This window comes from Stigmatopora nigra, chromosome 5 (genome assembly GCF_051989575.1).
Source record: "Stigmatopora nigra isolate UIUO_SnigA chromosome 5, RoL_Snig_1.1, whole genome shotgun sequence".
In the NCBI taxonomy this organism is placed as follows: domain Eukaryota; kingdom Metazoa; phylum Chordata; class Actinopteri; order Syngnathiformes; family Syngnathidae; genus Stigmatopora; species Stigmatopora nigra.
Window position 1 is genome coordinate 6,607,737 of NC_135512.1, and position 27,908 is coordinate 6,635,644.

At 40.1% G+C, this 27,908-nt stretch overlaps 1 protein-coding gene across 3 annotated transcripts; it reads right to left on the reverse strand.

The window, feature by feature from the left end:
- Window positions 1-19: 19 nt before the first annotated feature.
- On the reverse strand, window positions 20-27,199 carry rnf220b (ring finger protein 220b). Of its 3 annotated transcripts, none has more exons than XM_077716521.1 (16): window positions 26,969-27,199; window positions 25,576-26,188; window positions 8,257-8,386; window positions 7,462-7,504; window positions 7,284-7,376; window positions 6,528-6,570; window positions 6,191-6,280; window positions 4,113-4,156; window positions 3,695-3,782; window positions 3,263-3,356; window positions 2,611-2,670; window positions 2,447-2,505; window positions 2,293-2,374; window positions 1,938-2,046; window positions 1,240-1,314; window positions 20-1,153 (listed from the first exon to the last, which is right to left on the reverse strand). In XM_077716521.1, exons 2-16 carry the CDS (start codon window positions 26,168-26,170, stop codon window positions 1,082-1,084), a joined length of 1,677 nt encoding a protein of 558 aa, XP_077572647.1. In that variant the 5' UTR covers window positions 26,171-26,188; window positions 26,969-27,199; the 3' UTR covers window positions 20-1,081. The 3 variants fall into 3 exon arrangements, with proteins under 3 accessions (XP_077572647.1, XP_077572648.1, XP_077572649.1); XM_077716522.1 differs by lacking the exon at window positions 26,969-27,199 and adding an exon at window positions 26,686-26,787; XM_077716523.1 differs by lacking the exon at window positions 6,191-6,280.
- Between the last annotated feature and the right edge of the window lie 709 nt (window positions 27,200-27,908).

The following is a 27,908-nucleotide window of genomic DNA, read 5'->3' on the forward strand; positions in this document are numbered from 1 at the left end:
TCATGCACTCTCGGAAGCGTGGTTTGCTACAACTTTTATTAGAGTAACATTGACAGAGACCAAAAGTGTGAGAAGAGAAGGAGTTAGAGAATAAGACAAGTTTTGGACAGTAAATACAGTCAGGTTGTTCTAATTGACATTCTATACAAATAGCAATTGAACACAAACTATATACACATGTGCTTTGCAAGAAACCAGACAAAAGGGATTATGAAATGGATAAATATTGTCCCAGTGTTATTTAGTGGTTCCCACCAAACAAGATTTAGGAATTGGAAATAATTCATGTTAGAAAGTCACTTTAAAGCTCTTTTCCAGTCTTGACTTATTTTAGAGTGAATGCACTCTGGCTAGGTGATTAGCACATCCGCTTCACAGTTCTGAGATCGAAAGTTCAATCCCTGATAGTTTCAGACTGTCCTGTTTGGAATTTGAATATTCGCGTGGGTTCTCTTAAGGTACTCCAGCTTCCTCCCACGTGCCAAAAACATGAATGGTCGGTCGGTGAGCAAGTGGTTGGTACACCCTGTGGCCTCACAGTTCTGAGATCCAAGGTTCAATCCTAGATGGGTTCAGACCATTTTTGTGTGGAATTTGAGTGTTCTCCCCGGGCTTGCGTGGGTTCTCTCAAAGTACTCCAGTTTCCTCCCACATTCCAAAAACATGAATGGTAGGTGGACAAGTGGTTGGCACATCCGCCTCACAGTTCTGAGATTGAGGGTTCAATCCCAGGTGGGTTCGGACCGTTTTGTGTCGAATTTTAATGCTCTCCCTGGGCTCTCGTGGTTTTTTTCCAGGTACTCTGGTTTCTTCCCACATCCCAAAACATGGTGGAAATTTGTCTCCCGGGTGAGAGGGGATGTTTGTCCGTGTCCTTGCTCCCTGTGATTGGCTGTCAACCAATTAAGGGTGTCCCCTTCCTGCTGAGATAGGGATTTGCACCCCCGTCACTCTGGAGAGGATAAGCGGAATGAAAAAAAATGCACTGACTAAAAAGTAGGTCCAAAATAGGATAAAATGCAGAAAAGTGTGGGAGTCAGGCCAGCTGCTCTTGAGTCCACCCTTTATCAGCAGCCCGGCATCACAGGTAAACCCTTCGCAGGTCGCCGGGAGTTGTGATGGTGTTACACTGAGGACACAGTTTCTTTGCTCCCTGAAAAAAAGAATCAGAGAATCAAGCAATTCATCCAAAATGCAGTTCATGACAGGATGTTTTTTTTTTGCAGAGGATGAACATACCAGTGTTCTGAGCCAACACTCCTCACAGTGAACATGCCAACATTGGATGGAAGTGAGTGGGGTTGAGTACGAGTCCTGCAGAGGAAGGGAAGAAGAAGCACAGGTCAGACAGAGCCTCGGATTTGGTAATAGCACATCTAGCCGCTAGATGTCCATAAATAGCTTCTGTTATAGCAGATTTGAAAGGTTAGTTTTCACAGCAGATAAGGCTTATTCATTTTCTTTACATGCTTGGATAAAAAAAAAATATATATATATTTTAAATGTAAATTTTTTTTAAAAATGAAACGTAATTAATTACATTTTATGGAGATGTTTGGTAGATATTCATTCAACTCATGATTTTTCCTCAATTGGGGAAAAATTTTCAAAAGATAATGGTTAGAAAAATACTTTATTTTTTTAATTGATTTGTTCTCAGGTAACATCTTAATAGAAATTTAAAACATTATATAATATAGTTTTTTTGTTTAAGTTGGTAAAAGTATGAAGTAGAGTCAGAAAAAGAAACATTTGTTAATTTTATAGTGAAATATTTTCAGTTGGCATTTTTACAATTGGTGAATTTCATTTTCTATTCCCATTAATTACTGCACAAAAGGACACATTTATTCTAACTTTGTAAAATGTATAAAACACACACAAAAAAACCTTACAAACATTGCCAATTCAAGTGTCACCAAAAAAGACATACTCACCATACAAATGAGGCATTTAAATCTGTCTCCCTTACACAACTGTTTTTCCAAATCTCGTATTCGCGCTTTAAGATCATCCAGGGATGTCAACGTAGAGTCTTCTGAAAGCCTTCACACACACACACAGACCAAGCAAGTTAAACCCTTTACAGTCATTTATAAATCCATGACACGTTAAATTGAAATTTAACAGCAATATTATTTGCAGCAGGCCGTGTGTCATTTATCTGGGGCATATTGGCTTCTCCAAAGTTGGATAATCCTGTTATTTAAAGCTAGGTGCATATTTTCATTTTATGATGACGATAATAGTTGCATGGTGGCGCTTTGAAATCCGAATGTATTCTGAACTTACGTGTCTTCTGGGGTTTTGCCGCTTTTGGGGACGACAGGCGTGCTTCCATCCACTTTATCGCCACTGCTGGTGGATGGACTTGCTACATGGACATAAATTCGTATAAAAACATGCCATAAGAAGGAGTTAATGACATTTTTTTGAAGGCACGTACCTTCATTCGACCATTTGGACGTTTCCTGCTGGAGTCCAGAGTCAGGCAATATATTAACACTGGAAAACAAAAGAAAAAAATAGAAAGTCAGCTGATGCTGAGAGACAATTATGCACTAAATGTTGAGAAAGTTCAAAGGTGACTTGAAATTTAAAACAACTTACTTAGCTGTTATCTCTTTGCTGCTTTCTCCTGAACACATGATCACATCTGTCTCAGTGTATCTAAAGATAAAGGCTAAGAGGAAAAAAAGAGCTCTGTTCTTGTCTATAGTTCATATGATTTTCATGATATTTTGGATGGGTGATTTGTGTAATCATTTGAATGTTATTGACCCAATTTTCATTTTAATTTCCCCCCATGATTAATTTTAACAATTAATTTCCCAGTGCAGAGTAAATTAATCTTGAATTCAGAAATCTTATGTCATAACTCCATCCATAAGATAATTAGATGATTGAAAAAGTTGTCTTAACAGCCAGAATGCGAATACTAATAATTTAAAAGTTGCTAAAGTATGAAATTTCAAAATCAAAAGTTAGTCAAGGTACACAAAAAGAAAAATACAAAATTTGACTCCCAGAAAAGTATTGAAGTGTATTGTTATTCTAACAAATGTATCATTAACAGCATAATATGCATACACAGGTATCAGGGCACAAGGTTTTATTTGTTTTTAGTCTTTATATTTAATTACTTTTGATTTGAAGTGTTGAGTGTGACCAAATATATTAAATGTAGTCCTGAAAAGATTTTGAGGCGAGAGAAAAGCTGCCAATGATGGTAAAACCCCAGTTTTATGATTTAAAAGGATACTGGGCACGACCGTACTCAGTGTCATCTCCGTCCACGTCGAGATCCACGTCACTGTCTCGACCCTCTTTAGATGTGCTGCTCACCAACATTGAACCTGAGAACACATGAAGAAAAAAAAAAACATTAATCGGGACAAAAAAAGGCAAATCTCCCTTAAAAAAAATGTGTCGCAACTTAAACAAAATCCCACAAAACATTTTAAATGTATCGATTCAACAGAAACAATCTTTCTATCCCAACAGGGATGAATTCAATTTTAGTATTGTGACAAAATTGCATGTCGGAGGCCGCCATGGCATAGACGATAACCTTCTAGGCATGCTCTTCCTCTTTAATGTGGACTGAAAAGTTCAGTGCATTTTTCCACAAGTGCCACTCAGTCATGTTATCACCGTCCAGTGCACAGCATCACACACACAGGCGCACGCTTACCTTTGAACCCTCCGACTAGCGATATCATCTGTATCTTCCTCCTTTCCTTCCACTCATCCTCTGATGGTGTTGTGTCTACCAGGACCTCCTAAACAAACAAACACACACACACACACATAGGGAAGAAATGCACATTGACACATACACACACTTGGATGATTGCCTTTTTGCTTCTAGAAGCCTCTGGCAGCATTTTCATAACAAGTCAAGTGTTTTCACATGAATACACGCTGACATGACAGTGATCTTAATGCCACGTGGACAAAGGCAACCAACAGTTTCCAATAACATTGTACGCATGCTTCTGATATTTGCGTATATATATGTCCAATGGCTATAAAAATGTCATGATTTCATCTGTCTTTTGTGTGATGGAAAAAAAATACAACAAGAAAAATCAACAATAAATCAAGCATACCTGACTGTCGTCTGGTTTCCTCCGCTTCAGTTTGCTGATCCTCACTGAGGATACAAAACAAAGAAAAAGTAAGTGGTGATTGATTCTGATTCATATTTGATTCATTTTAATGACAATGTTGACTTATGTATTGTTTTATAGAGACATAATGTTTTGAAAAAGTTGTGTATTTTCTTTTTTAAGAGACTAGTACTGTGCCTTAAGTGAAATCTACAAAAGTATTCGGTTCTTTGTATCAGTGTTTTGGTTTGTCTGTATGTTTGTATTTGAAAAAAAAACAGAGCTTCTAAATATGTTGATTCTTTGAAAACGGAGCATTTTCTCTAGTTCTTAAAGCATGAATATGAAAACTGGATACTGTTTTGCTGTCTAAAAATGTATTGTGTCATTCTCTGTGTATCACAAAACATTTTTGATCAAACATATTAAACAACAACAAAAATTATTTGCCATAACGTCAACAAAACTAAAGAAAGCACAGTTATAAATGCACAGAATTAAAATATAACTAAAACAAAACAATTACTACTACTAAAAACAAAAAATAGCAACTCAATACTAATCCTAAAGGAAGGAAGACGAATTTCAAAACTATACTTTTGTAATGATAAAACCAAGCTCCAAACGTTGCATTACGAACAGATTAAAACATTTGAATCGTCTCATTACTGGTTCTCATCTTTCTCCATTGACCGTGATGCCATTTGGCATGATGACATAATTAGTCCATCCACTCCAAAGCGAAATACCCCATACTGTACAGTAAGAGCCCCGACAAAAATCTCGTAGAACAAAAAGTGTCAGTGCATCCCCATTTTAGCCCGTAATATAAAAGTTAACATGGCAGAACGGCAGCAGTCCCTCCTTCCCCATTTGGACCACACTGGCTGGAGATTGCAAGCAAGGGACATTAAGTTTTAGGACCCCTTAATTCCTGCATGACAGTGGCTTTTGACAGTGAGGTGACGGAGGGTGCCGCTGCCGCGTGCGCTCGTTCGCTCGCACATGCACACGCGGACATACAATCGGGCCGTTGGCTGTGGCCATGCCAGCAAATATAATGAGGGTTAAAGAGGCGGTCATAGATGAGAAAGCGCTCATCAAACAGGAAAGAAGAGGAGAGAAGGAAAGTGAGAGGTTGATTAATCAACACAAGAGATACTCTTTCACAGGAGGACACACACACACACAGAAACACACACACTAAAAGGCAGTCATCTTCCTCTGACGTGTGTTTAGGATCTCCCTGTAATATGCCCAATAAAGACTAACAGACCTCGACAGCATTTCCAGTTTGAAGAGTCAGCTAGAAGTTGAAAAAGCTTTGAAATCCTCCTATATGGGAATTCTATTCATTTAATCCACAATTTTAGCACTACGTTATTGTTTTTAAAAAATACAGATGAAAAATAGTATTGAGGAATTGGGATTATGGTCCTACACTGTCGTGACTGATAATTTGTGACTCAATAAAACATACAATATTTCATTTTATATGGCTTCACATAAAAATGACCTAAATTAATAGTTTTGAGGTCAATTACTTCTCGTGATGTAATAAATATACTATCATTATTTTCTACTTTCAGGATATATATAAATTAGTAGTGTCATTAATTAAATTTTGGGGAAAAAATGTACTATAAAAGGTACTTTGCGGACATATTTGACAGCTACTTTTGTAGTATCATTAAAAACATGCTTCTTTGTGTATTGTTTTAAGGTATGTAGTAATCAATTCAGAGTTTATATATATATATATATATATATATATATATATATATATATATATATATATATATATATATATATATATATATATATATATATATATATATATATATATATATATATATATATATATATATATATATATATATATATATATATATATATATATATATATATATATATATATATATATATATATATATATATATATATATATATATATATATATATATTATACATATATGGAATTCACATAAGAATTATGAATTAAAATATTAGACCGTTTTGTGTTATACCCATACGATTGGCATTGTGTGCATCTAGTTTTTAGCTCCTTGGCGTCTTACCAGCTTGTGTGCAGTCTAGGTGGGCTCCTGCGCTGTGGGGACGTAATGGGGCGGATTTGACGTAGCACCTGCACCAGCAGAGGTCTTCGACTGTTAACATATCAAGAGGTCAAAGTTGAAAGGTTAATAACTCCTCTGCTCGTGTGGGCGCTAGGCCGATTGGGTGCTGAAAATAGCGTAACAAAACAACGCAATGGCCACGTCGAAAAGGAAAGATGAGTCTAGCGGAAGATGTGCAGAACTTTGAGTCAATCATTCAAGTTGTCTTTTCATTGGGAGGTTGAGTCAGCACTAATTGAACAAAGTTTTTGCTTTTGTGAGAGGGAAATCAACTCACCGTTTAATCTCGTGTGTCTGTTGGCCCGTACACGCAGGAATGTCTATAGCAAAGAAAAAATCCATAAGAAATTAAAAATATTTTTGAAATGCCTAACCAAAACATAGATATAAATTCTAATGTTGTATATTTGTTTATACCAAATGTCCTTTAAAAATGCATTCAAGTTGATTGAATTTCAGTTTTAAAAATAAATTATTCATCAGTTTGTTGTGTACTTGCTAAACATTCGTGAGCCAATGATACCAAATTACATTGTACTTTTACTACTGATTATTTTTTTCACAGTTGCAAACCAGCAATTTGAGACAAAAGGTGGAAGTGTGAGCTCATTGCGACATCTGTATTTGATTTCTTTCATTTCCTTCCACGGTTACTCTTGTTAGGTGCTAAGAAACTGTTACCACTGATGAACATATTGCTTGTAAGTTTTGACTCCAGCATTTGATCAACTCTGAGCTCATAAAACTACTGAGTCGCTGGCACCACATCAAGACCGGCGACAACCTTTATGATGTCGCTAACTACTAGCTGGGAAATCTTTTTTTTTTTTTTTGTTGCTTTTAGTGCGTTAATGAACATACCATTTGGAAGCAACACCTACAAAACAAAATAAAATAAAAAATGTTTGGCTTGACAATCTCTAGCCACAACATTTAACCCACTATGGCCTATGGTGTAATTTTTGGTTCCTTATTCTATTAATAGTCCACACGATTGGAATTAAAATATGATTTGAATCCATTGAAAGTTAACCTGATATCGGTCAGAGTGGATGTCATCAGTTGGTCTTGTAGGTGATGTTGGAGATGCTCCTTCGCGTTTGATGTGCAGAGAAAATGACAGCGACTACAAAGGAAATGAAATAAAGGAGTCAAAAGGAGCAAAAAGACTTTCAATGCAAACAATGAAGATATCATACAAGTGACTTTACCTTTGGCGTCCTCATTAGGTGGTCGTGCTGCAGCGAAGTGACGCTTGTGTGAAGAAAAGTCAATAGTACATGAGTACCCACGCGTATAAACAATCTCAAACATGATAGAAATGCATACAAATCCAACATGCAGATAAACCAACGCAAGAGTTCTATAAACAACTTGTAAATCGGCAGCAAATTTGCATGTGAGTGTGTGTATAAGCCTCTACTCACATCTTTTCACTCAATCTTTCCTATTTATAAACGGGGAATCGTTTAGACGCTCTACCACACACACACACACACACACACACACACACACACACACACACACACACACACAGTCAGAAAGTGTCGCTGTGGGTCAAGTTATATTGGAAACCATTACTGTCCTCCAAGTGGTCTTTAAGCAGATTTCGAGTGTAATGTCTTTATTAGAGAGATCCTTCTTCTGGTCAAAGCATTAGCCTGTGTTTATGTGTGAGTGGTGGGTAGAAGTTCTTCCTGAATGTTAGCCTTTAAGCATCTATTAGTGGGCCGTTATTTGCCCGTTGTGTGATTTGTCCGCCCGAGGCTGCAACCCGCAATATGAAATATGTAGGAAAAGATGAGGCGGCTTGTAAACATTGCACAGAGGTGACAAGGAAGATGAGGCATGACACTTGAGGAAACTACAGGCTGTGGGGGCTGTTGTTTTGGTAGTTGTACTACAGTTATCGAATGACTAACGAGATCAGTAGTAGACATTGGGATAACAGAATGAGGACATGCAAAGATTGATATTTCGGATGATTTTGAGGTAATGGTACTTACCTGATTTGAATTTGACTAAGTTTGGCTAATTCCTGCTCCATGTGCTCTTGCAGCTCCCCCGGTCGCAGAACACTCTGGCACACTGGACACATTGGAGCCCCCGCATCGTAAAGAATCTTCACCTTGCCACCTACAGATAATCAAGGTATAATTTACAGCTATAATTGCTGACAGATTGTCCTTGCGATGCACTGTAGAACACTGAAATCGTGATACAGTCGGCCTCACATTTCAGTGATCGAGGGTTTAAGCTCGGGTGATTCCTCTCACTATTTAGAGTTTGCATCTTCTCCCTGGGCTTGCGTGGGTTTTCTCCAGGTACTGTAGTGTACCCCTCACACCAAAAAAAACACTCTAAATTGCCCCTAGGTGTGAGTTTGAGCATGAATGGTTATCCATCTCCTTGTGGGTGTCCCCTGCCTGGCGCCCATAGTTGGCTGGGATACGCTCCAGCACCCCGCACGACCTTTGTGAAGATGAGCAGTATAAAAAAATAATGTTTTAATATTAAAACACCTTGTTGTGCTCCATAATCTAATATAATTAGGTCGAAAATGTTTTTCTAAACAGTAGTTAATGACAGTTACTTGCTACTTTTGAAAGTTTTTGACAAATATACTTCCACTATTTGTTCTATAGGCCTAAGTTACATTTACATAATAGTAGTAAAACTGGTACACACACATAAACGTATAGCAGTATCTCCTTGCTGTCAGTGTGTGGACATCATAGGCTGTCAATAGGAACATTACCCAGGAGGAGCGCTCGGCCCATTGGGCCCCACTGATGGATTACCGCCATAAGCAGCCAGCTGGGATCCCGAGGAGCTCTACTATATCAAGATTTTACCTAGTAGATGAGGTGATTTACTCCTGAAATCCATCAATCACTGAGCGCTAGTAGGCAAGATGCGCCTAATTTGCCATATCTGTACAGAAGAGGGAAAGCCAATAGCAGTATATGGCTTATCAATTTAAAACCAGGTGATTCTAAGCAGGTTTGGGTGGCTTTGTGTTGAGGAAAGGCCTGATTATCACAAAGGCCAATCAAAATGTGTTAGTAGTGCAAGGCACTGTTTGACTACAAGCCCCCTTAGTGCAAAGCTAAGTAGGACAAAATGCCTTCTAAATAAAACATGGGGTGGAAAATACAAAGTGGTGTCCTTGGGAGAGTGACATTTCTCCTTGTGTCACCGCCTCCCCCATCACACCTTTTTTGCACCCCCTTGCGCAAGCCTAAATGACTTTTCCCGACACGCATCGAACGTTCCTGCACTTTCTGCGCTCTGCCGCCCGGAACATGTCGGCATCAGTAAACAATGAAATCTCGGCGTTGAAATTGAATTTATAACCACATTACCTGCACAGATAACTCTGAATGGCGCAGCGATAAGAGCAATGGGATTTGATTTTCAGGTGTTTTATTGGTCCACATTTGGGATTCCGTCCCCCAAAGCTCGTCCTACCGAAGGAAACCCTCAACTTTAATCCCCGGCAACGTGAGTTTAAAAAAAAAAAAAAAAGACTGAGTTTCTGCTTGTAAGTGACAGTTGACGACCACCACTCTTTGTACGCGTTTTCAACCCCCTTAGCCCCTGTCCACATAAACGCTGTCAGTATCACTCAGACTCACCGTATTCAGCCTGGGGGGTCTCAGACACACAACAGGGGGCTGTAAAACCTGCTTGCAGGGCTTGTAAAGTGTTCCCTCACTACAGCAACCGGCTCGAATGGATTGTTGGCACACTGTTGTTGGGTCTTGCCCAGTTTGAAGGGCCTGTCCTTTAATGGATTCACTGTGTTGCTGTCTCTGATTGTTTCCTTTCTATTTCCTAAAGGTGTCTCGCCAGTTCAGCACCTCCTTTCTTGGCTGTCTAGTGGACAGTATGCCCTTCATTTGTTCACTTCAAGTGGGATGACGCCTCTAAATTCTGTGACATGATGGAATGTTTACCAATTTGTTGAAGAGTGCTAAACATATTTAAATGTAATGTTGACAGAGTCAGATTCAGGAATGCACAGTGTAATTTGTAGTTTAACATGAAAACGGCTGGTAAGGGGGATAACCATGTTGTCTGGCAATAGATTAATTGTCACTGCGTAGAAAGAATAGTCGATTGATTAATTGAGCATTAAAATTCATGTAGATTGCACTGAATGGATGGTTGAGCAATGAAGTATTGAAGCAAGTCAGGCCAAATGAAGTGAACTACTTAGCAGCCACCTATAGTTGGTCATCCAGTCTTGAACAAATTACCGTATTTTCCGTACTATAAGTGACAAAAAGGGTTTTTGAAATATTAAGAAATAAAATGTTATCAAGCTGAAAAATAGCTACACATGGGACAATGGCTACTAATCTACAGTAAATTAAAAGCAATCTATGTTAAGACATTAAACCAGTGTTGGTTCATTAGTATTAATAATGAATCCAGATTCATTAAGATTGTAGTAAATTGTGATGGAACAGTCTAAATAAAAATGACATTTAATTTCTGCAGTCAAAATACAGACTGATACGTCCATACACATCTCTTCTCTCCATGGTAGATTTGTCATCAAATTTTCTGAACTTCCTTATAGCATAGCATTCTGATTAAAAAACGAACCAAAAAAACAGCATTGATCTGAATTTACACAGTGACAAGAGGTTATAAAGTCATATTCTTTTCTCAGTGTCAAACTGAATGTATGCAGCCGGTCTGCCTGATGTCCGATACCAAGCCCCCCCGCAGCATCAAGATAAGATCAAAATCCCTTTAAAAAAAGAAATCCTCAAAACATCACGTACCCTCCCCTAGGGGCTTGGGTAATGGCCGATGCCAGCGCCCATATGATGGCTGCCACTTCAGCAGATGCAGATAGAGCAGAGATGCCTAACGTGACCTTTAGTGAATGCCACATCACATCAGGCCGGGATGTCACCCGCTGACATTATGCTAGGGCATGGAAAGGCTGTTCTGCAGGGGGAGACTTTGTGATGAACAATCCTAAACCCAACTGCCCCCTCCCATCCGTCCCTCTCGGCGACAAACCTGTGGACGCGGTATAATTTTGATTGACATGTGGCCAACCGGAGAGCTTTGAATGGCGGGAGACACGCGAGCAAGCATCCGTCGGAGGCTTTGGCGCTGACTTTGCTTGCGCAAGCCGGCTTTTTCACTGGCGATAAAGTGCTGAGACAAGTCAGTCCGACTGGCACCGTTATTCCAATCATCAAACAATTCCTTAAGCACACCAGAAAGCCCTCTATAAAACGGTAACAAGCACTTAACTCTATATAAGCAGTGGGCATGCAGGGAGTTTGAGGGAAAGGCGGGGGTCTCAGTTAACGCCTGCTGTACAAGGCTGTACTGGTTGATAAGTAGGCAAGTCTTTGGCACAATTTCAGAGAAGACGCAATAAAAAGCCACGGGCTCCCGCCACACCTGTGCCACACCCTACGAGACTGCCTGCTTACAATTTAAAAGCACCGCGCAGGATATTAGTCAGGACTTTTTGCCGTCTGTGAGGTAGAGCTAAACTACTGCGAGGAGGAGGGTGGAGAGAGTTCGCAGGCCGCCATTTGTTTTTTTATAGGGGAAATAATGGCCTATTGAGAAGTTTGGTATTTAATGAGCAACATAATAGGCCCTGTAGTAACACATCTGTTTGTAGCTCAGTCATTTCCTCCACTTTCAAAGCTGTTTTCAAACACTACGTTCGCCTGCCTTGGACATAGTGGTGTTTTGGAGAGATGTGTGTTTTGTTAATTGCACGATGGCGCTGGAAGCAGCTTGAACAAAGGAAAAGGAATTTTTCTCCCAGGCTTGAGCCGAGATTGCCTCACGCCGTCCCATCTAATTCTAGCATCCTTCAAATTCTATCCTTCCGACTGAGCAATCAATTGTATTTAATGTGTTAAAGACACTAGCCACAACCACAGCAACCTTTGCCCCGTGTGCAAATCAATGCCTCGTTAGATCGCTAATGATCATTCATTGACTAATAAGATCTGTATCAACCTCTTGTAGAACATTGATTGCCCTTTGTCCTCGCTAGTTCTTTGCGTGGAGCTACCTACATGTGATGGGAGGCAACAGCTGCAAGTCCTCGGGAATCAAATGATGAAAAAGCTCCTGGTGGGAACGGACAGGAATCCGAAACCTCAAATGGACTCATTCTGAGGCACCTCGGGCGAAAATGTCTTTTTCTCTGCTGACCTACAGATCAATGGACATAACCTCTCTGACCGTGGGTCAATCAGCACACAACCCCAAATTTATCTCAGTCTCCCTCTCGGCCTTTCTCTCTCTCATCTTCTCCATTAGTCACCACAATTGTTCAATCAGGTGCGGGTGTGGCCCAGCATGCATGAGTCCAATCATGGCGTTGATGGAGAATGGACTGGCTGGCTGCTAGACTCCGCCGCCACGTTTCCCTTCCCAGGACCGCGGGGCGAAGAATCGAACCCTGCCTACGCTCTGTTCCAGCCAATCAATCTGGCTCTCATTGAGATGCATGGCTCAATGATCTGTGATAGTGAATTACAGATTGAAGAGAGCTTGTGCAAGTCAGGAGCTGTCCTTGGCCATTTGCTGTGATATAAAGCTACTTATGTGTTCACTCACAGACAATCTAAAAGCCAGTTTGAAGACTTTTTACTCATGCAATTAGCTTAGATTTAAAAATGTGAACGGAAAACAATCCATAATTCTTTGGAAATAGTCACTAAAGAGCAAAAACCTTTGTTGTAGTACTCATTTTATACAAAAAGACCAGCTTGGTTATAAGAGCAGCAGGGCCAATCAACCTCCTATTTTTGCCGTGCCTCTTAAATTTTGTATTTTTTTTAAATCACAATGACTGGCAACCCAAACAAAGCATCTAAAAGGGAGCAATGGAGGGTGCATGCCTTTTTTTACAGTATACTTTAGAACAAATCATCATTGGAATGAGGAAAAAACTAAAATGCGCGTGGATCAGTAACAATATCAGCTTGCACTTGATCATTTTTAAGCATTTTTCCTTATGTTCCTGACACCCGATAAGAATATACATACATGGGAATAATGCACCAAGATTCACTGGTTTCATCTTGATACTACATAGCTCTTACAAGGGGCAACAAAACGCCAAATTTAGCCTTTTGCCAACCCATTTGCCATGCTGTCACTCTGAGACAGGATCAAGGAAACCAGTGGGTGAAAAGAGAGATGTAGCAGTTCACCGGTGGCTTGTCATTCATTCTGATGTCATCCACCTGCACTGGCTCTAAAATATACTGTCACATTGTATCACAATGCCAGCTCTTGAATCTGTCTCAACTGCCAGGCTTCATTGGAGTTAAAAGAAAGTTTAGATTCTCCCTTGCTTCTCAGTTTTCACATCACTCTTAAGGTATGCTTGTTCCTCCTGTATAGTATTCATTGGCACAACTTTAAAAACAAAAAAGTGAACTTTAAACTGAGTTTTTGTCTATTGTGGCTATGTATGTATGGATATAATTGGCTCTTAAAGGATGTGGATGAAAATATAAATGCTATTTTCCAAAGCATTTGATTGTGAAGTTATTGTTACCTTTTTTCATGATGTGTTCCAATTTTTTTTTTTATTGTTATGATTATAATGTGTCTTTTAAAGCACATCTGGAAATTGAATGTGAGATGAAAAGAAAACTGCTCGCATTCACAACTACTGTAACTCTCATTCAATAAGTGATGCAGGTGAAGATAGTTGATATGAAGTCGTAACACTCGACTGGTAGGTTGAAAGGTCTTTAAAACCACCAGCATACTCTAAGAAAAATAAAACGGTTCTAGGCAGGCAGGTGACCACAAAAACGCCCGCATTCGTCTATACCGTCAGAAATACAGAAGAGTGTCATTTACCAAGCCATGACTTTTTCAAGCCTTTCAGCCTTATTGTAAGACATTATTGTTATTAACGATAAGCCAACATGCTTGCAAACCCCCTGACTGCTTTATACTAGATAACATCTGATACTGTCCAAAACAATGCTGACTTCTGCTGGTACCTCAAGAGAATATGCACCTGGCACTCTATGATGCACCTGTGTTTGGGTTAGTCACACTTCCTAAAGGATTGTGTCTGCCTGGATGATCCAACACAGGATGGGTCCTATCTTCATTAAGACACATGGTGTATGTATAACATTGGTTCTATCTGACTCACTTGTGCTCTGAAACAAAATCATTTCATTTTGTCTAAACTAAAACAAACCAAATGGCATTGCACGAGCTCACTGTGGACTATTGATTAACATGTCTGACTGCCTCACAGGTGTAAGGTTTTATCAACTGTAGAAAAGTCCCGGGTCTACTCCCATTTGTCTCTCATGTGACCCTAATAAGGAAAATTGCTTTACAGTATGTGTCGAAATAGCATTCTAATTCTTCATCAAATTCATCTCACTATTTTTCTTAGCCTAATTACTTACATTTTGTCCTAAAAAATGTAATATTTATGCAATCAGAAGTATTCATACGTTTTATACCATTAAGGTAATCTAAGGTGTTGAATTGTAAATTGATAATATAAATAAATGATGGTTTGCGACATATTCAACATCACCCAACATAATATAATACAATGTCAACCTGTAAATGTATACAAAGGACCATGGAGGCCAACAATCAGCCTCCGTCCAGGATTTTAGAAAACCGGCATACCCAAAGAAAACCCACTATTACATCCAGATAAACATATGAGAGTTTTGTGTGTGTGCGCATGTGTATACAAATGAACAGATGGTTGACTTATTAAACCACAACGATTCACACAAAACTACAAAAAGTAGAACGCATATTGTAGTAATACGAATGCCAGCAGCACTGTAATTGCTGGCATCTGCCTTAATGACACAAAACACAAAAATAAATAAATACCTGCTATAAATCTAAAATGCAGCCAAGGCATGAATTATGTGAAAATAGTCAAAACATGGCGACATTTAAATTATACATATGATTGTATGGCTTAGTGGTTTTGATGTTAATGCAGTTACTTACGAGCAATTTAGGTGACTGAGTGTGCGAGTTGTTTGAATTTGGACATAGTGGATGGACTTCAAATTGAAATTGGGCACTCGGATCAAAAATGTAAATCCTACTCCTGTTGTTGTGTTTATTTCAAGCCGATGGACGTAAAAAAAAAGTAAATATGCCTATGATACACGTCTACAAACAAGTCACACTCATCAATATGTCGCTTGTACACACACCCTACACGTAGTCTCCGTGAGCCCCCGTCTGCGGGCCCCCCGATCTGTCAGCAAACACAGAAGAAGAACAAAGAGGCCCGGGGCGCCGCCTGCGGGTATAGATCTTCGCGTCTGTGTTCTTCTGCCTGAGTGAGGTCAACCCAGGAGCAGCTATCACTTCAAACTCCTCTACTCGAGTCTTAAGAAGCTTTATGCTGCTACTAATGAGGTTGAATGCTCAATCGCCAATTTTGGGCCTTGCAACACTATTTGGGTTGATACACTAAAACCCGATTTTGATCTTACTATAAACACTAGTGTGGATCATATTCAGAAGGCTTATCAATGCTATGATTAGAATCTTGTTTACTCAAATAATAGTGCATAATGTAGATGTAAAATGTAATGTAAAACACTGTCATCTGCTTGTATATTTATTACACGCCAATTTCTTTTATGTTTTAGGTGCATATAAGTGTGTGACCTACTTGACCTGTCGTCTATGTGGTTTAAGATAAGAATAAATACATGCCCTCTTAATTATGGAAGCACCTTCCCATTTAGTACTTACAACTCATCTATTTGCCAAAGGCTAATCAAATCCAATATCATTTAAATTTGAACAATAAATATTCATATTTGATGCACTCAGCCACATTTTAATGAGAATCCTGTTGTTTGTAGAGGTAAACTAGAAGTATTCACTAAAAAGCTTGAAAATTAGGTCATTTTCAACACAAATTACTCTTGGAAAACTTGATACAATGACATCAAATGTTCCATTTAAAAGAATATAAAGGCAAGTTGAACTAAAAACTATTCTGTTTTCATCCTTAGGATCCTATCCTAGAAGACTTTGGGTGACATCTAGACAAAAAAAAAATCAATACCGTATATATATTTCTGCATGATGCCAGTTGCAAAATCAAAAATAATAAAAATAATCAATGTAATACAAAACCAAAAGAGACATCCGCTTAACAAGGGGTTCTCGCCCGTCCCCTTAATGTTGAATTGCTACATTAGTGCAATTGCATAATTATTCAATGATTGATTTGTCATTCCACTAATAGAGTTTCAGCGGAAACAATAGGATGTGTGAAGCGGACTCTTCACCATGACCCAGCCCAGCGGCCTCACAGCAGGCTTGCCAAGTGCTGCTTGTGTGGTCTTTGAGAAAAATTAGCACAATTTACATACTAATGACAGCTTGTAATGGACACTGGGGCCATTTCTGTGTTGGCATTTGCATGCATGTGCGAGGATTGACTTGCATACGCGCATATCCTTCCATGTAAATATGTGTGCCCTCTGTGTGAGTCAATGCATGTATTATAGTTGTATTTATGTGGAAGTGGTCAGTGAAAAATGTTTTAGCAAAGTGACCAACACCTTCAGCCCTCCCTCCCTTTCCCCTCAAGCCGGTTGGCTCGCAGTTCTAACCCCAATGCCCGGCCACTCATTAGCACCATAATAAAGAGTTGAGACGACACATAAAAGGTTATATACTGCTGGACGGCTGTTTTCCTACCGATTATAAAGCATGTGATTTATGGCAGAGACTCAATGCTATTGTGTCAGGAGGAATGGGGGGTGAGTGTTTACACCCCTTGTACTATAGGGTTGATCTTGGTCAACTTTGACCTTTAAGCCAAAGAGATGAATGTAGGATCTGACCTTTCGGGGTGTTTACCCTGCAGTCATATTTTTAAGCAAACAGTAGCGTGGTAATTAGTGCATTCATTAAAAAATACTACTGTAGTTAAGAAATCTGATCTCTATACAATATTGCACTATATATAAATTGATTAGATTGCATTCTTGTTTGAGAAAATCACTAAATATGAACATCTATGTGCATTTGTATTGTATTCTAAGTGAAAAAATCATATTGGAAGTAACTCTATGGGCATCTATGCTGAAGAGGGAAACAAGATAGACCTACAAATATTTAATATCACTTAAAATCTAGTTGGTCTCAGCTCAGTTATGGTACGAGACATTCTACACTAAAAGGCAATATCTGACAATAATCCACACCATATTGCCTTAGACTAAGAGTTTAAAAATATCCATCCTGTAAAGATTTATAGCCTTTGCTTGTGACTGCACAAAATGACTTTTTTCCCTTGCATATGCCTGTGAGAAGTTTGAAGGGTTGAGTTAAAACATCATTTTTTTACGCATATGTTCTTATCTTGACACGCTGCTACGTTTTTTTGATAAAATACTTTTGACAAATGCAAACAATGACTCAAAGTCACAGAACGATTGTGCACTGGGGGAGGTAAAGCCATCAAGCCTGGCATGTCTTTTTGACACACTTGGCTTTTGTCAAGCTCCTCCACAGCTGGAAGACTCGCAAAAAAAAAAAAAGCACAAGCGACATGCTGTAATGAGGTCTGTCTGTGACACCAGGCCTACATGCACACACACACACACACCGAACATACACACTGACACACACACACAGAGCAAGCAGCATGTGTTTAACCTCAACGTTTGCCCTCTCTGACACGTCGATGGGCCCGACACTGATTTGTTGGACTCGGGGGACGAGGCAAAAGGATGTTGTGTGCATGCGTGCCACTTCTGAGGCACACACGATTCGATCTCCAGAAATCCCCCCCCCCCTCCTCTTCCGCCGTTATTCCGGCTTCTTCCTAAGCACACACGCAAATGCGCACACATGTGCGTGCACCACTTTGATGTGAGATGAGAAGCAGCTGCAAGGCAGGTTGATCAGGTGCTCGGACAGAGAAGTGGAAAAAAAAAAGAAGAAGAAAAAAAAAGGGAGTGAAGCGGGAGAAAACAAAAGTGGGGAAAAAGGAAAAGCAGCCTCTGTTAAAAAACCAAACAGGGTGTTGTTTTAAAGACCCCTGAGCCTTGGACTCATTATGACCGGCCCCCCCACTCTTCTCCAAGACCATCACAGCGGGGGTACGGGAGGCAGACGTAGTGACGACAAGATGTGTTATGACTCGCCAGCTCTAACAGGTGCTGATGGTCACCGCAAAAAGACATGGGCGCACACAAGCACACATAAACACACGTGTCCCCATGCTACTGTAAAAGCGTCCTTCCAGACTTAAAGACATGGTGTCTGTCTCCGTCCGGCAAGCCGTGTGGTCCAAATCTTGACACAAACTCTATTGAAAACACAATTGAGCCAGCAGGGATGCTCACATACACACACACACACACACACACACACACACACACACACACACGTGTACAAAACGCAAGCGGCAAAGGCCTGTCATAACATTAATCAATAAAAAATATTAATTGTAGCCAGTGCTCAATCTTTTGAAAGATGTGATGAAGAAAAGTTAGAGGGTGAAGGCAATGTCTGTTAAAAAGCATGTGAAGGCAATCTGTCACGCACTGTTGCGAGACCTTGGATTTGTTCAGATTTGAAAGGAGGAGTTTCATAATGTAAATAATAGATACTTGGGGTTTGTTATGATATAGAAGACTAGCGCTTTTGTAATGGTGGTACATGTTAGCTGTACTGGAATGAAGTGACATTTTACATCCAAAAGAGTAGATGGCGGTGGAATTCTCAGTCACTTTTTTTTTTGCACCAAGCCAAAGATTTGAAGAAAAACCGTCAAGATGGGGATGAAAAGACAGGTGGCAAGAAAAAAAGCCTTTTAAGAAAAGGATGTGGAAGGAGTAATCAATTTTGATTTTTATTTATTTTTGGCTAGAAAATGGAAGACTATCTCCTAACAGATGATATTGAAGAATTCTTGTTGTAAGATACTACAAACAAAATTAAAATTAATTATCGAACATCTGGGAGAAGTTAATAGTCTACACACACATTCATTCAATTAATGAATTTGTGTAGCTATTTCCGAACTATCTATTAATTACGTCAATGTAAAGAAAATACTGAAAACAAGGCGGTCATTTGATGGCTGTTGAGCTAAAATATTACATTGGTTTTGATGTATTATTGCATTTAGAAACCAGATGTTTTGTGTATATTTTTGGGGGGAGGGGAATGGCATAATTTGTAAATGAAAGAAGTAAAATATTGAAGTTTAACAGAAAAAAAAGGGAAAAGTTGACATTGAAAATATAGAGCTATATAACTGAGAATTTTAACGAATACCATTTATAACATCATTAAATCTGTCAAATAAGAACCCCAACTGATTCAGAGTTTACCTTCTCAATGGCGTTGATGAAGGTAAATATGAGTTTAAGGGTGGGATTGAAAAGTTGCGTGCTGTGCGACCACACAATCGCCACAGCTAAATCTAAATACATGACAAGTAAAATTCCATCTTCTCTTTCCATGGCCCTGATGGAAAGGATGAAGGGAAAAGGGGGGTAAAGCACTGAAGAGTTCCCCCGCCTGCCAAGATGAAAGCCTCTTTTACTTGGGAGAACATTAGGAGAACAAACTACCATCACTACAGGAGGGGAAACAGTCAACACATCAAACACAAGCAACCATTAATATTGTAATTCTTCCTCCCGGAGCATTGGAAACGCCCAAGACGACGACCAGTGTGGTCAGTCGGAGAGTGGCTCGCACATGGCTCTTCACTTGAGCATGGCTTCTTCTTTTCTTTTATTCCAAATATGGATTCTATGCAAGATTTTACTTTCCCGTCAGCTCGAATCCAAGCAAAAGAAATTCAAATCCAGTTGTTTGCCCAGTTGTTCTTTTTATGTGTAAAACAGAACAGTCATAAAACTCCTATGCAACGTTAATGTGTGCAAATAAACTCAGCACATCATCTTTATAGTCCTGTTTTTGGACGAAATAGAAGTGTGTCTTTGAAACTTCTGTTTTTTTTGTCTGTTTTTGCTTGTTTTAATACGTGGAAAGCAAGATTGCTTGATCGGAACTACTTCATGCGACTGCTACCCAGTTAAAACTTGTAAAAACACTTCATTTGTACGGTTTGTGACATTTACGGCATTAGAAATTAATAACAAATGAAGATCAGATGAGCATATTTTAGAATTCCTACTTTTCCCACACATCTAAACTGATTTTTTAAGAACACAATGAGGAAAATACATAAGCCTCTCCATCTGCACTTTCAAATTATGCATCTTAATATTCAATATTCATTACAATGAAAGACTTAACAGTCCAAACATCCCCTCAAAAAGGTCACTTTTGCCACATACTGCTCCACAGGCTAAAAATTCCACAGTCAAATTCATCACAATGATCACTCCCGGTACTTTGTAACATAAAAATATGAACCATTTTAAAAACTTCTAAGAGAAAAATCCCGATACAAACAGCACAAACTTGCCTCAAACCTTAAATAAGCATATGGTGAGGGCAGCAGTGGGCGCTTGGAGTACAGATGAGGAGTTGCATGCACCTTGGGAATAATTGCGCTGAGTAGATACTAAATGTATATGCATGAGAATTGAGTGGGGCCTATTGATCTCCTTACGGTCTGCCAGTGGCATGTAAACACTGTGTCTTTCAACGGGAAGCTGCACTCAATACAAGCAGACGTCTACGACAAACTGCCGTCCTTGTATACGTGTACTATGCGGCGGCTTCAATTCACTAGTCAATATGCCAAACCTACTTTTATACGTTGCCGCTAGATACCGATCTCGAGTGTATTTCTTTGGTATTTTCTTCTCACCCCGTTAATACTTCAAGGTGGCTTTGTTCAGTTGGCGGATTTTGACATTCTGAAGATCAAGTCAAGAGAAGACAGTATGGCGTCAATACAAATTCATGCGTCCTCACACACAGTTAGTACACAAACGCACGCACACACCCATTAAAATCGTGTCTGAAACAAGCTTAACCCGTCAATCTTTGCTGTGACCAATAATCCACGTGACAAATTTAACATGGCACTCCTCAATATTGATTGGGTTTCAACCAGGCAAAACCAAACCGTGAGTAGTCCACGTTGTATTTAAAAGACTTTCCATCCAATCAGCTTCTTAGATATTATTTTTCACTTCATTAAACATTTTATCCTAGCAGACTATTAAATGCAGGAAATTAATTCAATACTTTGTGTTACTGTTGTGTTACATGCCATTGTGTATCTGTGATGCACAAATTAATGATTTCGAATGACGATTTATATGCAGGTTATTTTTTTTTATTTAACTATATTTTAATATATATATATGTATAATAAAAAAACTCCAGTCAAAATATATGCGAGTGAAACTTCAAATCGGGTAAAATTTGCATGAGGCACTTTTCCAAATTTAGACTGAAATATTATCTTAATATCTTTGGCCTTTTTAGGGCAACAATGTATGTATTTTTTCAATACAGTTAATACCAATCATAATCATTTTTTTGTGAGAAAATGTTGACGTAGAAAAGCAATTTAAGTGAGTGAAGATATATTCTATCCATCTGTGTATTTTCTATTGCACTTCACTGTTGAGATGGACGGTTACTTGATTGCTCATAATACATATAAAATTGTGAAATAATGTCATATAGTCTGGAAGAAATATAATTACACTACAATTTCTTTTTACAATTTATACATTTTAACAGTTTTTCAAATAGACTTTTGACTTCAATTTTGCAGGAAGTTTGAGGGCCTGCAAAACTTATGCAACCAGAAAATAACTGATAAAAAAAACTATTATACAAAGTTCAAATTCAAGTATCATTTGCTGTGCATTGAGCTTTCGTGACTTTTCAGTTATTTATGGTGCGGTTAAGCTTGATATGTCTCTCTGGGTTGCCAAACCTTTTGATGGAGAAAAAAAAGCAGGCGCCAGTTTGACAACCGTTACCAGTTTTGTATAGAAAAATGACTTAATTGTCCTTTAGGAGTGATGTACATTTCTTCAAAGAGCTGGAGTCATTGAGCAGGTGAGACATTTAACTTTCACACATCTGGATCTCTACCAGTTCTGGCACCCCGATAAAAAAGCGAGCTCGCACGTACGTAGTACTCGGCCGGACCTGGCCCGTGGCTTCCAGTTTCCCTACATTTGTTCCCGGTAGAGAGGCGCTTTGGTTCCAGCTCGAGAGCATCTCCCCGAGGAAAATAAGCACGACTCGCTCGGCTGCAAGCATCTGCCCTTTGAAAGGCAGCGAGACTGTTTGAACAGCTGTCAGCGCACGGCGAGCATCCCAGACCTCAACTGATAAAACTGAGGAGACTCGGGAAGGGAAAAATCAACAGAGGAAAGTCACTAACAGGGCAGATGGAGGTGTCCTGCCACCATGATGCACAAGCCAGATGAGAAGATTCATCCTTGCCAGATGTAGATACTGACCAGAGAGCCCTACTATGTTTGCTTTCCGTGGGTAATAAAAGACCTGCAACTAAAATAATAAAGTGGACACAGCAATAATTAACGACTTCCTTAGTTAAGCCTATTTGTTTTTGCTTGCAAGAGATCGAGTTATAATTGACCGTATTAGAGAGATCTAAATTTGAACATGTTTATATAGTAAGTTTCCTTATTTAGTATCAGCTCTGTGTGATTTGTATCAAAATAACAACAATAAGACTGTAAATCTAGTACTATTTGGTGATGGAAAAAGCAGTAGTATGATATGCTTGTGCTTTTATTTTGGTAGCAGACTCAATGGAAGAACTTAGTGTCTCTTCCCAGGCATGTTAGATTAATTAGTTGCAATAAATTGTCCATGTGTGTGAATGCAAGTGTGAATAGTTGAGAAGGAATAATTTATGTGTTAGAACAAAATCAACTACACTAATGATAAAGTACTCTCTGAAAAATGACTATAGAATAATAACAAAAAAGAATGCAATTTCTATTGAAGCAACTCTACGGTTCTTTGTCCAGATGGGCCACAAAAACTAGAGCCATCGACCAATGAGGGAAAAGTTGGACTTTTACGGTTTAACTTGTACTTGTTTGCACGTCGAGTCTGGAAAAACGGTGCGCTTTCTCAGCCTGAGAAATTTCCAGGCTTAACACTTAAGACTGGAGGTCCTGAAGTGACTGTCTGTAAGTCAGTCAAGAGGAACAAGTGCATGTCAGACTTGCAGCAAGTGCTGGGAGCTCAATTGCATTAAAGCTCTTAAGTTTGCCTTCACTCCAGACTAATTGGATCAAGCAAGCTGCAAAAGCAGATTCCACTTTTTTTTGTGTCCGGCCTTAAACTTCAGCCCCTCCCTTTATCGTTCCCTTCCATCTTTTGTCCTTGTCAACATTCCCCTAAATGAGATTCCCAAAAATCAGGAGGTGATCGGAGCACGCATGCACGGCTGCACAGAGCAAACATTGTCAGGCAGGCAGGAAGGCAGACACACCTCTCACGCCGGCACGAACGGCTGCCATCGCTTCGCGTTCCCTTCCCGTCCTTATTAAAATTCCATATTGAGATTCCTTCCCGCCGCTCCGCCTCCCGGGCCCTGTCACTCAACAGCGAATCGTCAAGTTTCGACAAAAAGACGCGCAGATGCAAAACTTTTCTTGAGACAACTTGTTCCTCTTCCTTGTCCTTTTTTGTGTGGGTTGAAAGTTTCCTTTAGGTGTATCACTACCCCCCCTCCCCAATCCCATGTCTTCTGCCCCCCCACCCCCAACTCCTTTTCTTATTGTCATTATTTTTGATAGTGTCCCCTCTGATCTGACGAGCCTTTGGATTCTCTCTTCCCTTCTGTCTTTCTGTGCTCACTTTGAAGTGTCAGGCGCACCCCGTGGCGGCCGCCACTGAGAAAGGTTTGATTTCCCATCATGCCTAGCATTGTCCCCCACTCACCCCGACTCCCCTCGGTTGCTACCTCGCCCTCCCCGGTACGGTGTCCCCGCGTCACCGGGCTATTATCCCCGGGAGTAATGAGGAGTGCCTCTTCTTTCCGCTGTGCACTGACTGACACCTCTCCCACTCATTTGTCAACAAATCAGACGTCTGGTGTGGGCGGCCATATTTGCACGGAGGGTTTTTTTTTTTTTTTACGCGGGGAAGCTCGGGCTGAGATGCTTTGCTCTCTGGCACTTTCTCCCTCTTTCATTTTCTCCATCCTCCTCCATCCCTTTCTCTGTCTCTGCCACCTCGTTATCGTTGACAGGATGTCATTCCGTCTCCGCCGCACACTCCTCCGACGCCGGCCCGACGTACGCCGGCGTGTATCTCGGCTTCTCGAGTAAAGTCTGACTTCCAATAGGCCTAATGGTCATATGCGGCTAATGATCACTGAGCTAAACAAGTGCAGCTGTTCACGCCGTTTGTGTCAAAGTCGCTGGCGGGCACGCGTGGAGAGCAAAAGGGACAAAAGACAAACGTCTTGGGAGACACGCTCAGTCAATTAATCAATCAAGATAACCTAATGAACCTCATTTTTTATTCTTCTAGTCCAGGGGGCCATACTCTGAATTTAAAAGTAAAAATACATGAGAATGTGTGCTTTTTTTAGTCACTTCACCACTTTGAAAGTACAAAAAGTCTATGAATTCTTTTGACAACATTGATACGCTGTTGCTAATCAATGAGTATCAATGGGAATATGCATGCAGAAGAGCCTAGCAAAAAATAACTTATGAATAGAGCGGCTGTAGAGGCGGTGCCGACGCCACAGTACCGACGTGACGCTCCTATTGATGCATTTGGGACTCCGCTCTCTCACTAGCGGTCTCCGTATTTTACCGGAAAGCCATATGCACCCATCCAAAGAGCCAACTATGCCTACCCATGTTCCCATTGTACTACAAACCTGTTTCTATCCAAACACAAGTGGATGAATTGCTATGAAAGAATATCTATACAAACACCTATGAAAATATCTTTGGGATGAACTACTACTAGAAATTGTGAGTCATGGCACTTGTTTTTATCAATCCTCACATCTGTTTTCTATAGCCCATGTCCTCATTCAGGTCACGGATGAGCTGGAACAAATCTATATCTTTAGACTGTACACAAGCTAATTGTAGAGGTTTTTTTTTATAAATATATTTTATAATACTCAGTGAAATACGGATATTACAACTAGAAACCACAGAAAATTCATATTTACCCAAGTACATACATTTTACTGGCCAACTCTGCCAATGTCTTGAGCTCAATCACATCAATTTGATCCCATTTTTACAGAAGTTTTACTCAGAAGCTCTCTAATAGAAAAAGTATGCTGACAAAAGAGATATATAAATATGTGTACTCACTGTGCTCCCTGCGATCCTCTGGGCTGGATGAAGCCTCGCCATCTGAAAGCAGGCCGGACATGGAAAAGCGCTTCCTCGCCAAGTCTTCTCCAGCTTTGATGGAGCCTCCGGGGGAGCCAAAGTCAAACTCCTTACCCTCGGCGTCTGAGAAACAACCCTTCAGCCTCTTGGCGGGCGAGAAAGCCGAGTGATAGCCCATCGGTTCTCTTTCTTCGTGCGGGGATGAGAAAGGCCGAAAGGCGCCGCCGACCCCGCCGTGGTGGAGCATGCCCAAGGTGGAGCAGTCCAAGCTTGGGGGGGTGAACTGGGGGTGCAGGTGGAGAAGGGTTGACGGGAAGTCTCGGCCGGGAAAGGCGCCCGACACCGGGCCCTGCCGTTGATACATGGAGGCAAAGGTGTAAGACGCGGAGGGGAAAGGGAGGTGGAGGTCTTTTTCCACAGAAACCGGGACCCCAAAAGGCCTGGGCGCCTGGCAGGGGACCGAAGCGTCTCGGCCAGCCTCGGCCGTGGATGCGAGGACCATGAGAGCGGGGGACGTGAGGGGCACGGGCATGTAGGAGGAGCTGTCCATTTTGAATGGCCGGTGGAGGTCCATTTACCTCCTTGAGTGTTGCTAAAAAAATGAATTGAAAGTTTTTATGTGGTCTGCAAAGGCTGAGAAATGTAGACATTTGAATGCAATTCAGTTCTTATAATATAATTGCTATGGTAAATGTTGTCAAATAAAACATGTTTTGTTTAATAATACCTGTTTTGGAAATGTTTTGTACGGGTTATTGGGGTGAAAAAAAAAAAAAGAACTCAGCCCTGGATTGAAAAAGTAGTTTAAAAAAAATAGCCAAATTTGATTTTTTTTTCATGTTGTAAAAAATGCGTAATTTAGCTGCCGTTATTTAAAAAAGTTAAACTCTGTTTTACATGTAACTGTGTTTTTTTAAATCATATAGCAAAATGAAGACTCTTTTCATATTGCAAAGAAAGTATAATTTAGCTTCAAAAATGGTACTGTATTTTGGATGTAAAAATAAAGGAACTTGCACAACATTCATGCATCTTGTTTAAGTACAAATAGCTGAATAGAAAAACACAATTACTAGATATAAACATCACCTTGATAAAATGACACTTAAAAACTTTGCATGTTGGAACAAAACAAAGGTTTTCCAGGACGCCAAGTTGAAATGTTTGCACGTGTAAACATGCACAATCATCCTATATAATGAAATAACACAATCAGAAAACCATCACTTCAGAGTTCCTTCTACTATAAACGATCAAATCAACATCAAATGTTACTGCGCAGCTTTCAGAAAGTTGCCAATCCCATGCGAACGTTAAGAATAAAATCCTACATGAATACATAAAAGGCAGAAAAGTGTAGATGCGCACTCACTGTGATGAAGAACTCGGATGGCGATATGTACTCCACTCACTCTTGTCAACTTCCAACTAAGTGAGGAGCACGGGCGTGCACGACCCTCTCCACGGGCGTGCGCAGTGGGGGGAGAGTGGTAGTCTCGTCCTCCCTCTCTTCAAGTCTTTTACTCCGGGATGCTGCTGCCAGACATTACCGGTGGTCGTGGATCTGACCGGAGGAGGACACTAGTGGCTCCCTCCTCCCTGTAGGCGAAACCCCCACGCCCCCCCTCCCTTCTTCTTTCCCAGCCACGCTTTTCCCCCCTCAAACTGCCCACCCACCACACCCACGCCGTCCTCGGGCACTTTCAATTTCCAAGCAGTTGTTTAAGTATGGAAAACACCACATTTTATCCCCAATGTATTCACTATATATACAACCTCCACTAAAAAGTATGGGAAAACAGAAGTAAATGTATTTTTTTCTTAAAAGGTATTTTTACATTGATATAGAGGGGGGGATGAACACATAGCTCTCAAGCCACATGCGGCTCCCGGCCAAAACAAATGCGGCTTTTTGGTTTATATGACGTAAACTAATGTTTTCAATGTACAAAGCATAAAATACAAACGTCCAAATTCTCAGCAAAGTGTCAGGCAAGCAAGGCAGTACTCTGGGGAATCAGCTGGTTGCGGCAGGTTTTGTTAAATAGCAGATGCATTAATCAGCTTCAGGTGTGTTGATCCCGCCCTGCCTCATTGGCTTAATCAGCTGCTTGAAAAAAAACAGCACTGTAGGCAACAGAACATGACAGTTTCGTGTTTCTCTTATTTTCATTTTCTTTTAAAACACTCCAATAGATCAGGGACCATTAAAAACAAATCAGAAATTCTATTTTAACAATATCAGATTGGCAGATTTTATGCTGTTTGCCACATAGGGTGTGGCTCTTTGACTCTTTTCGCCACCCCTAATA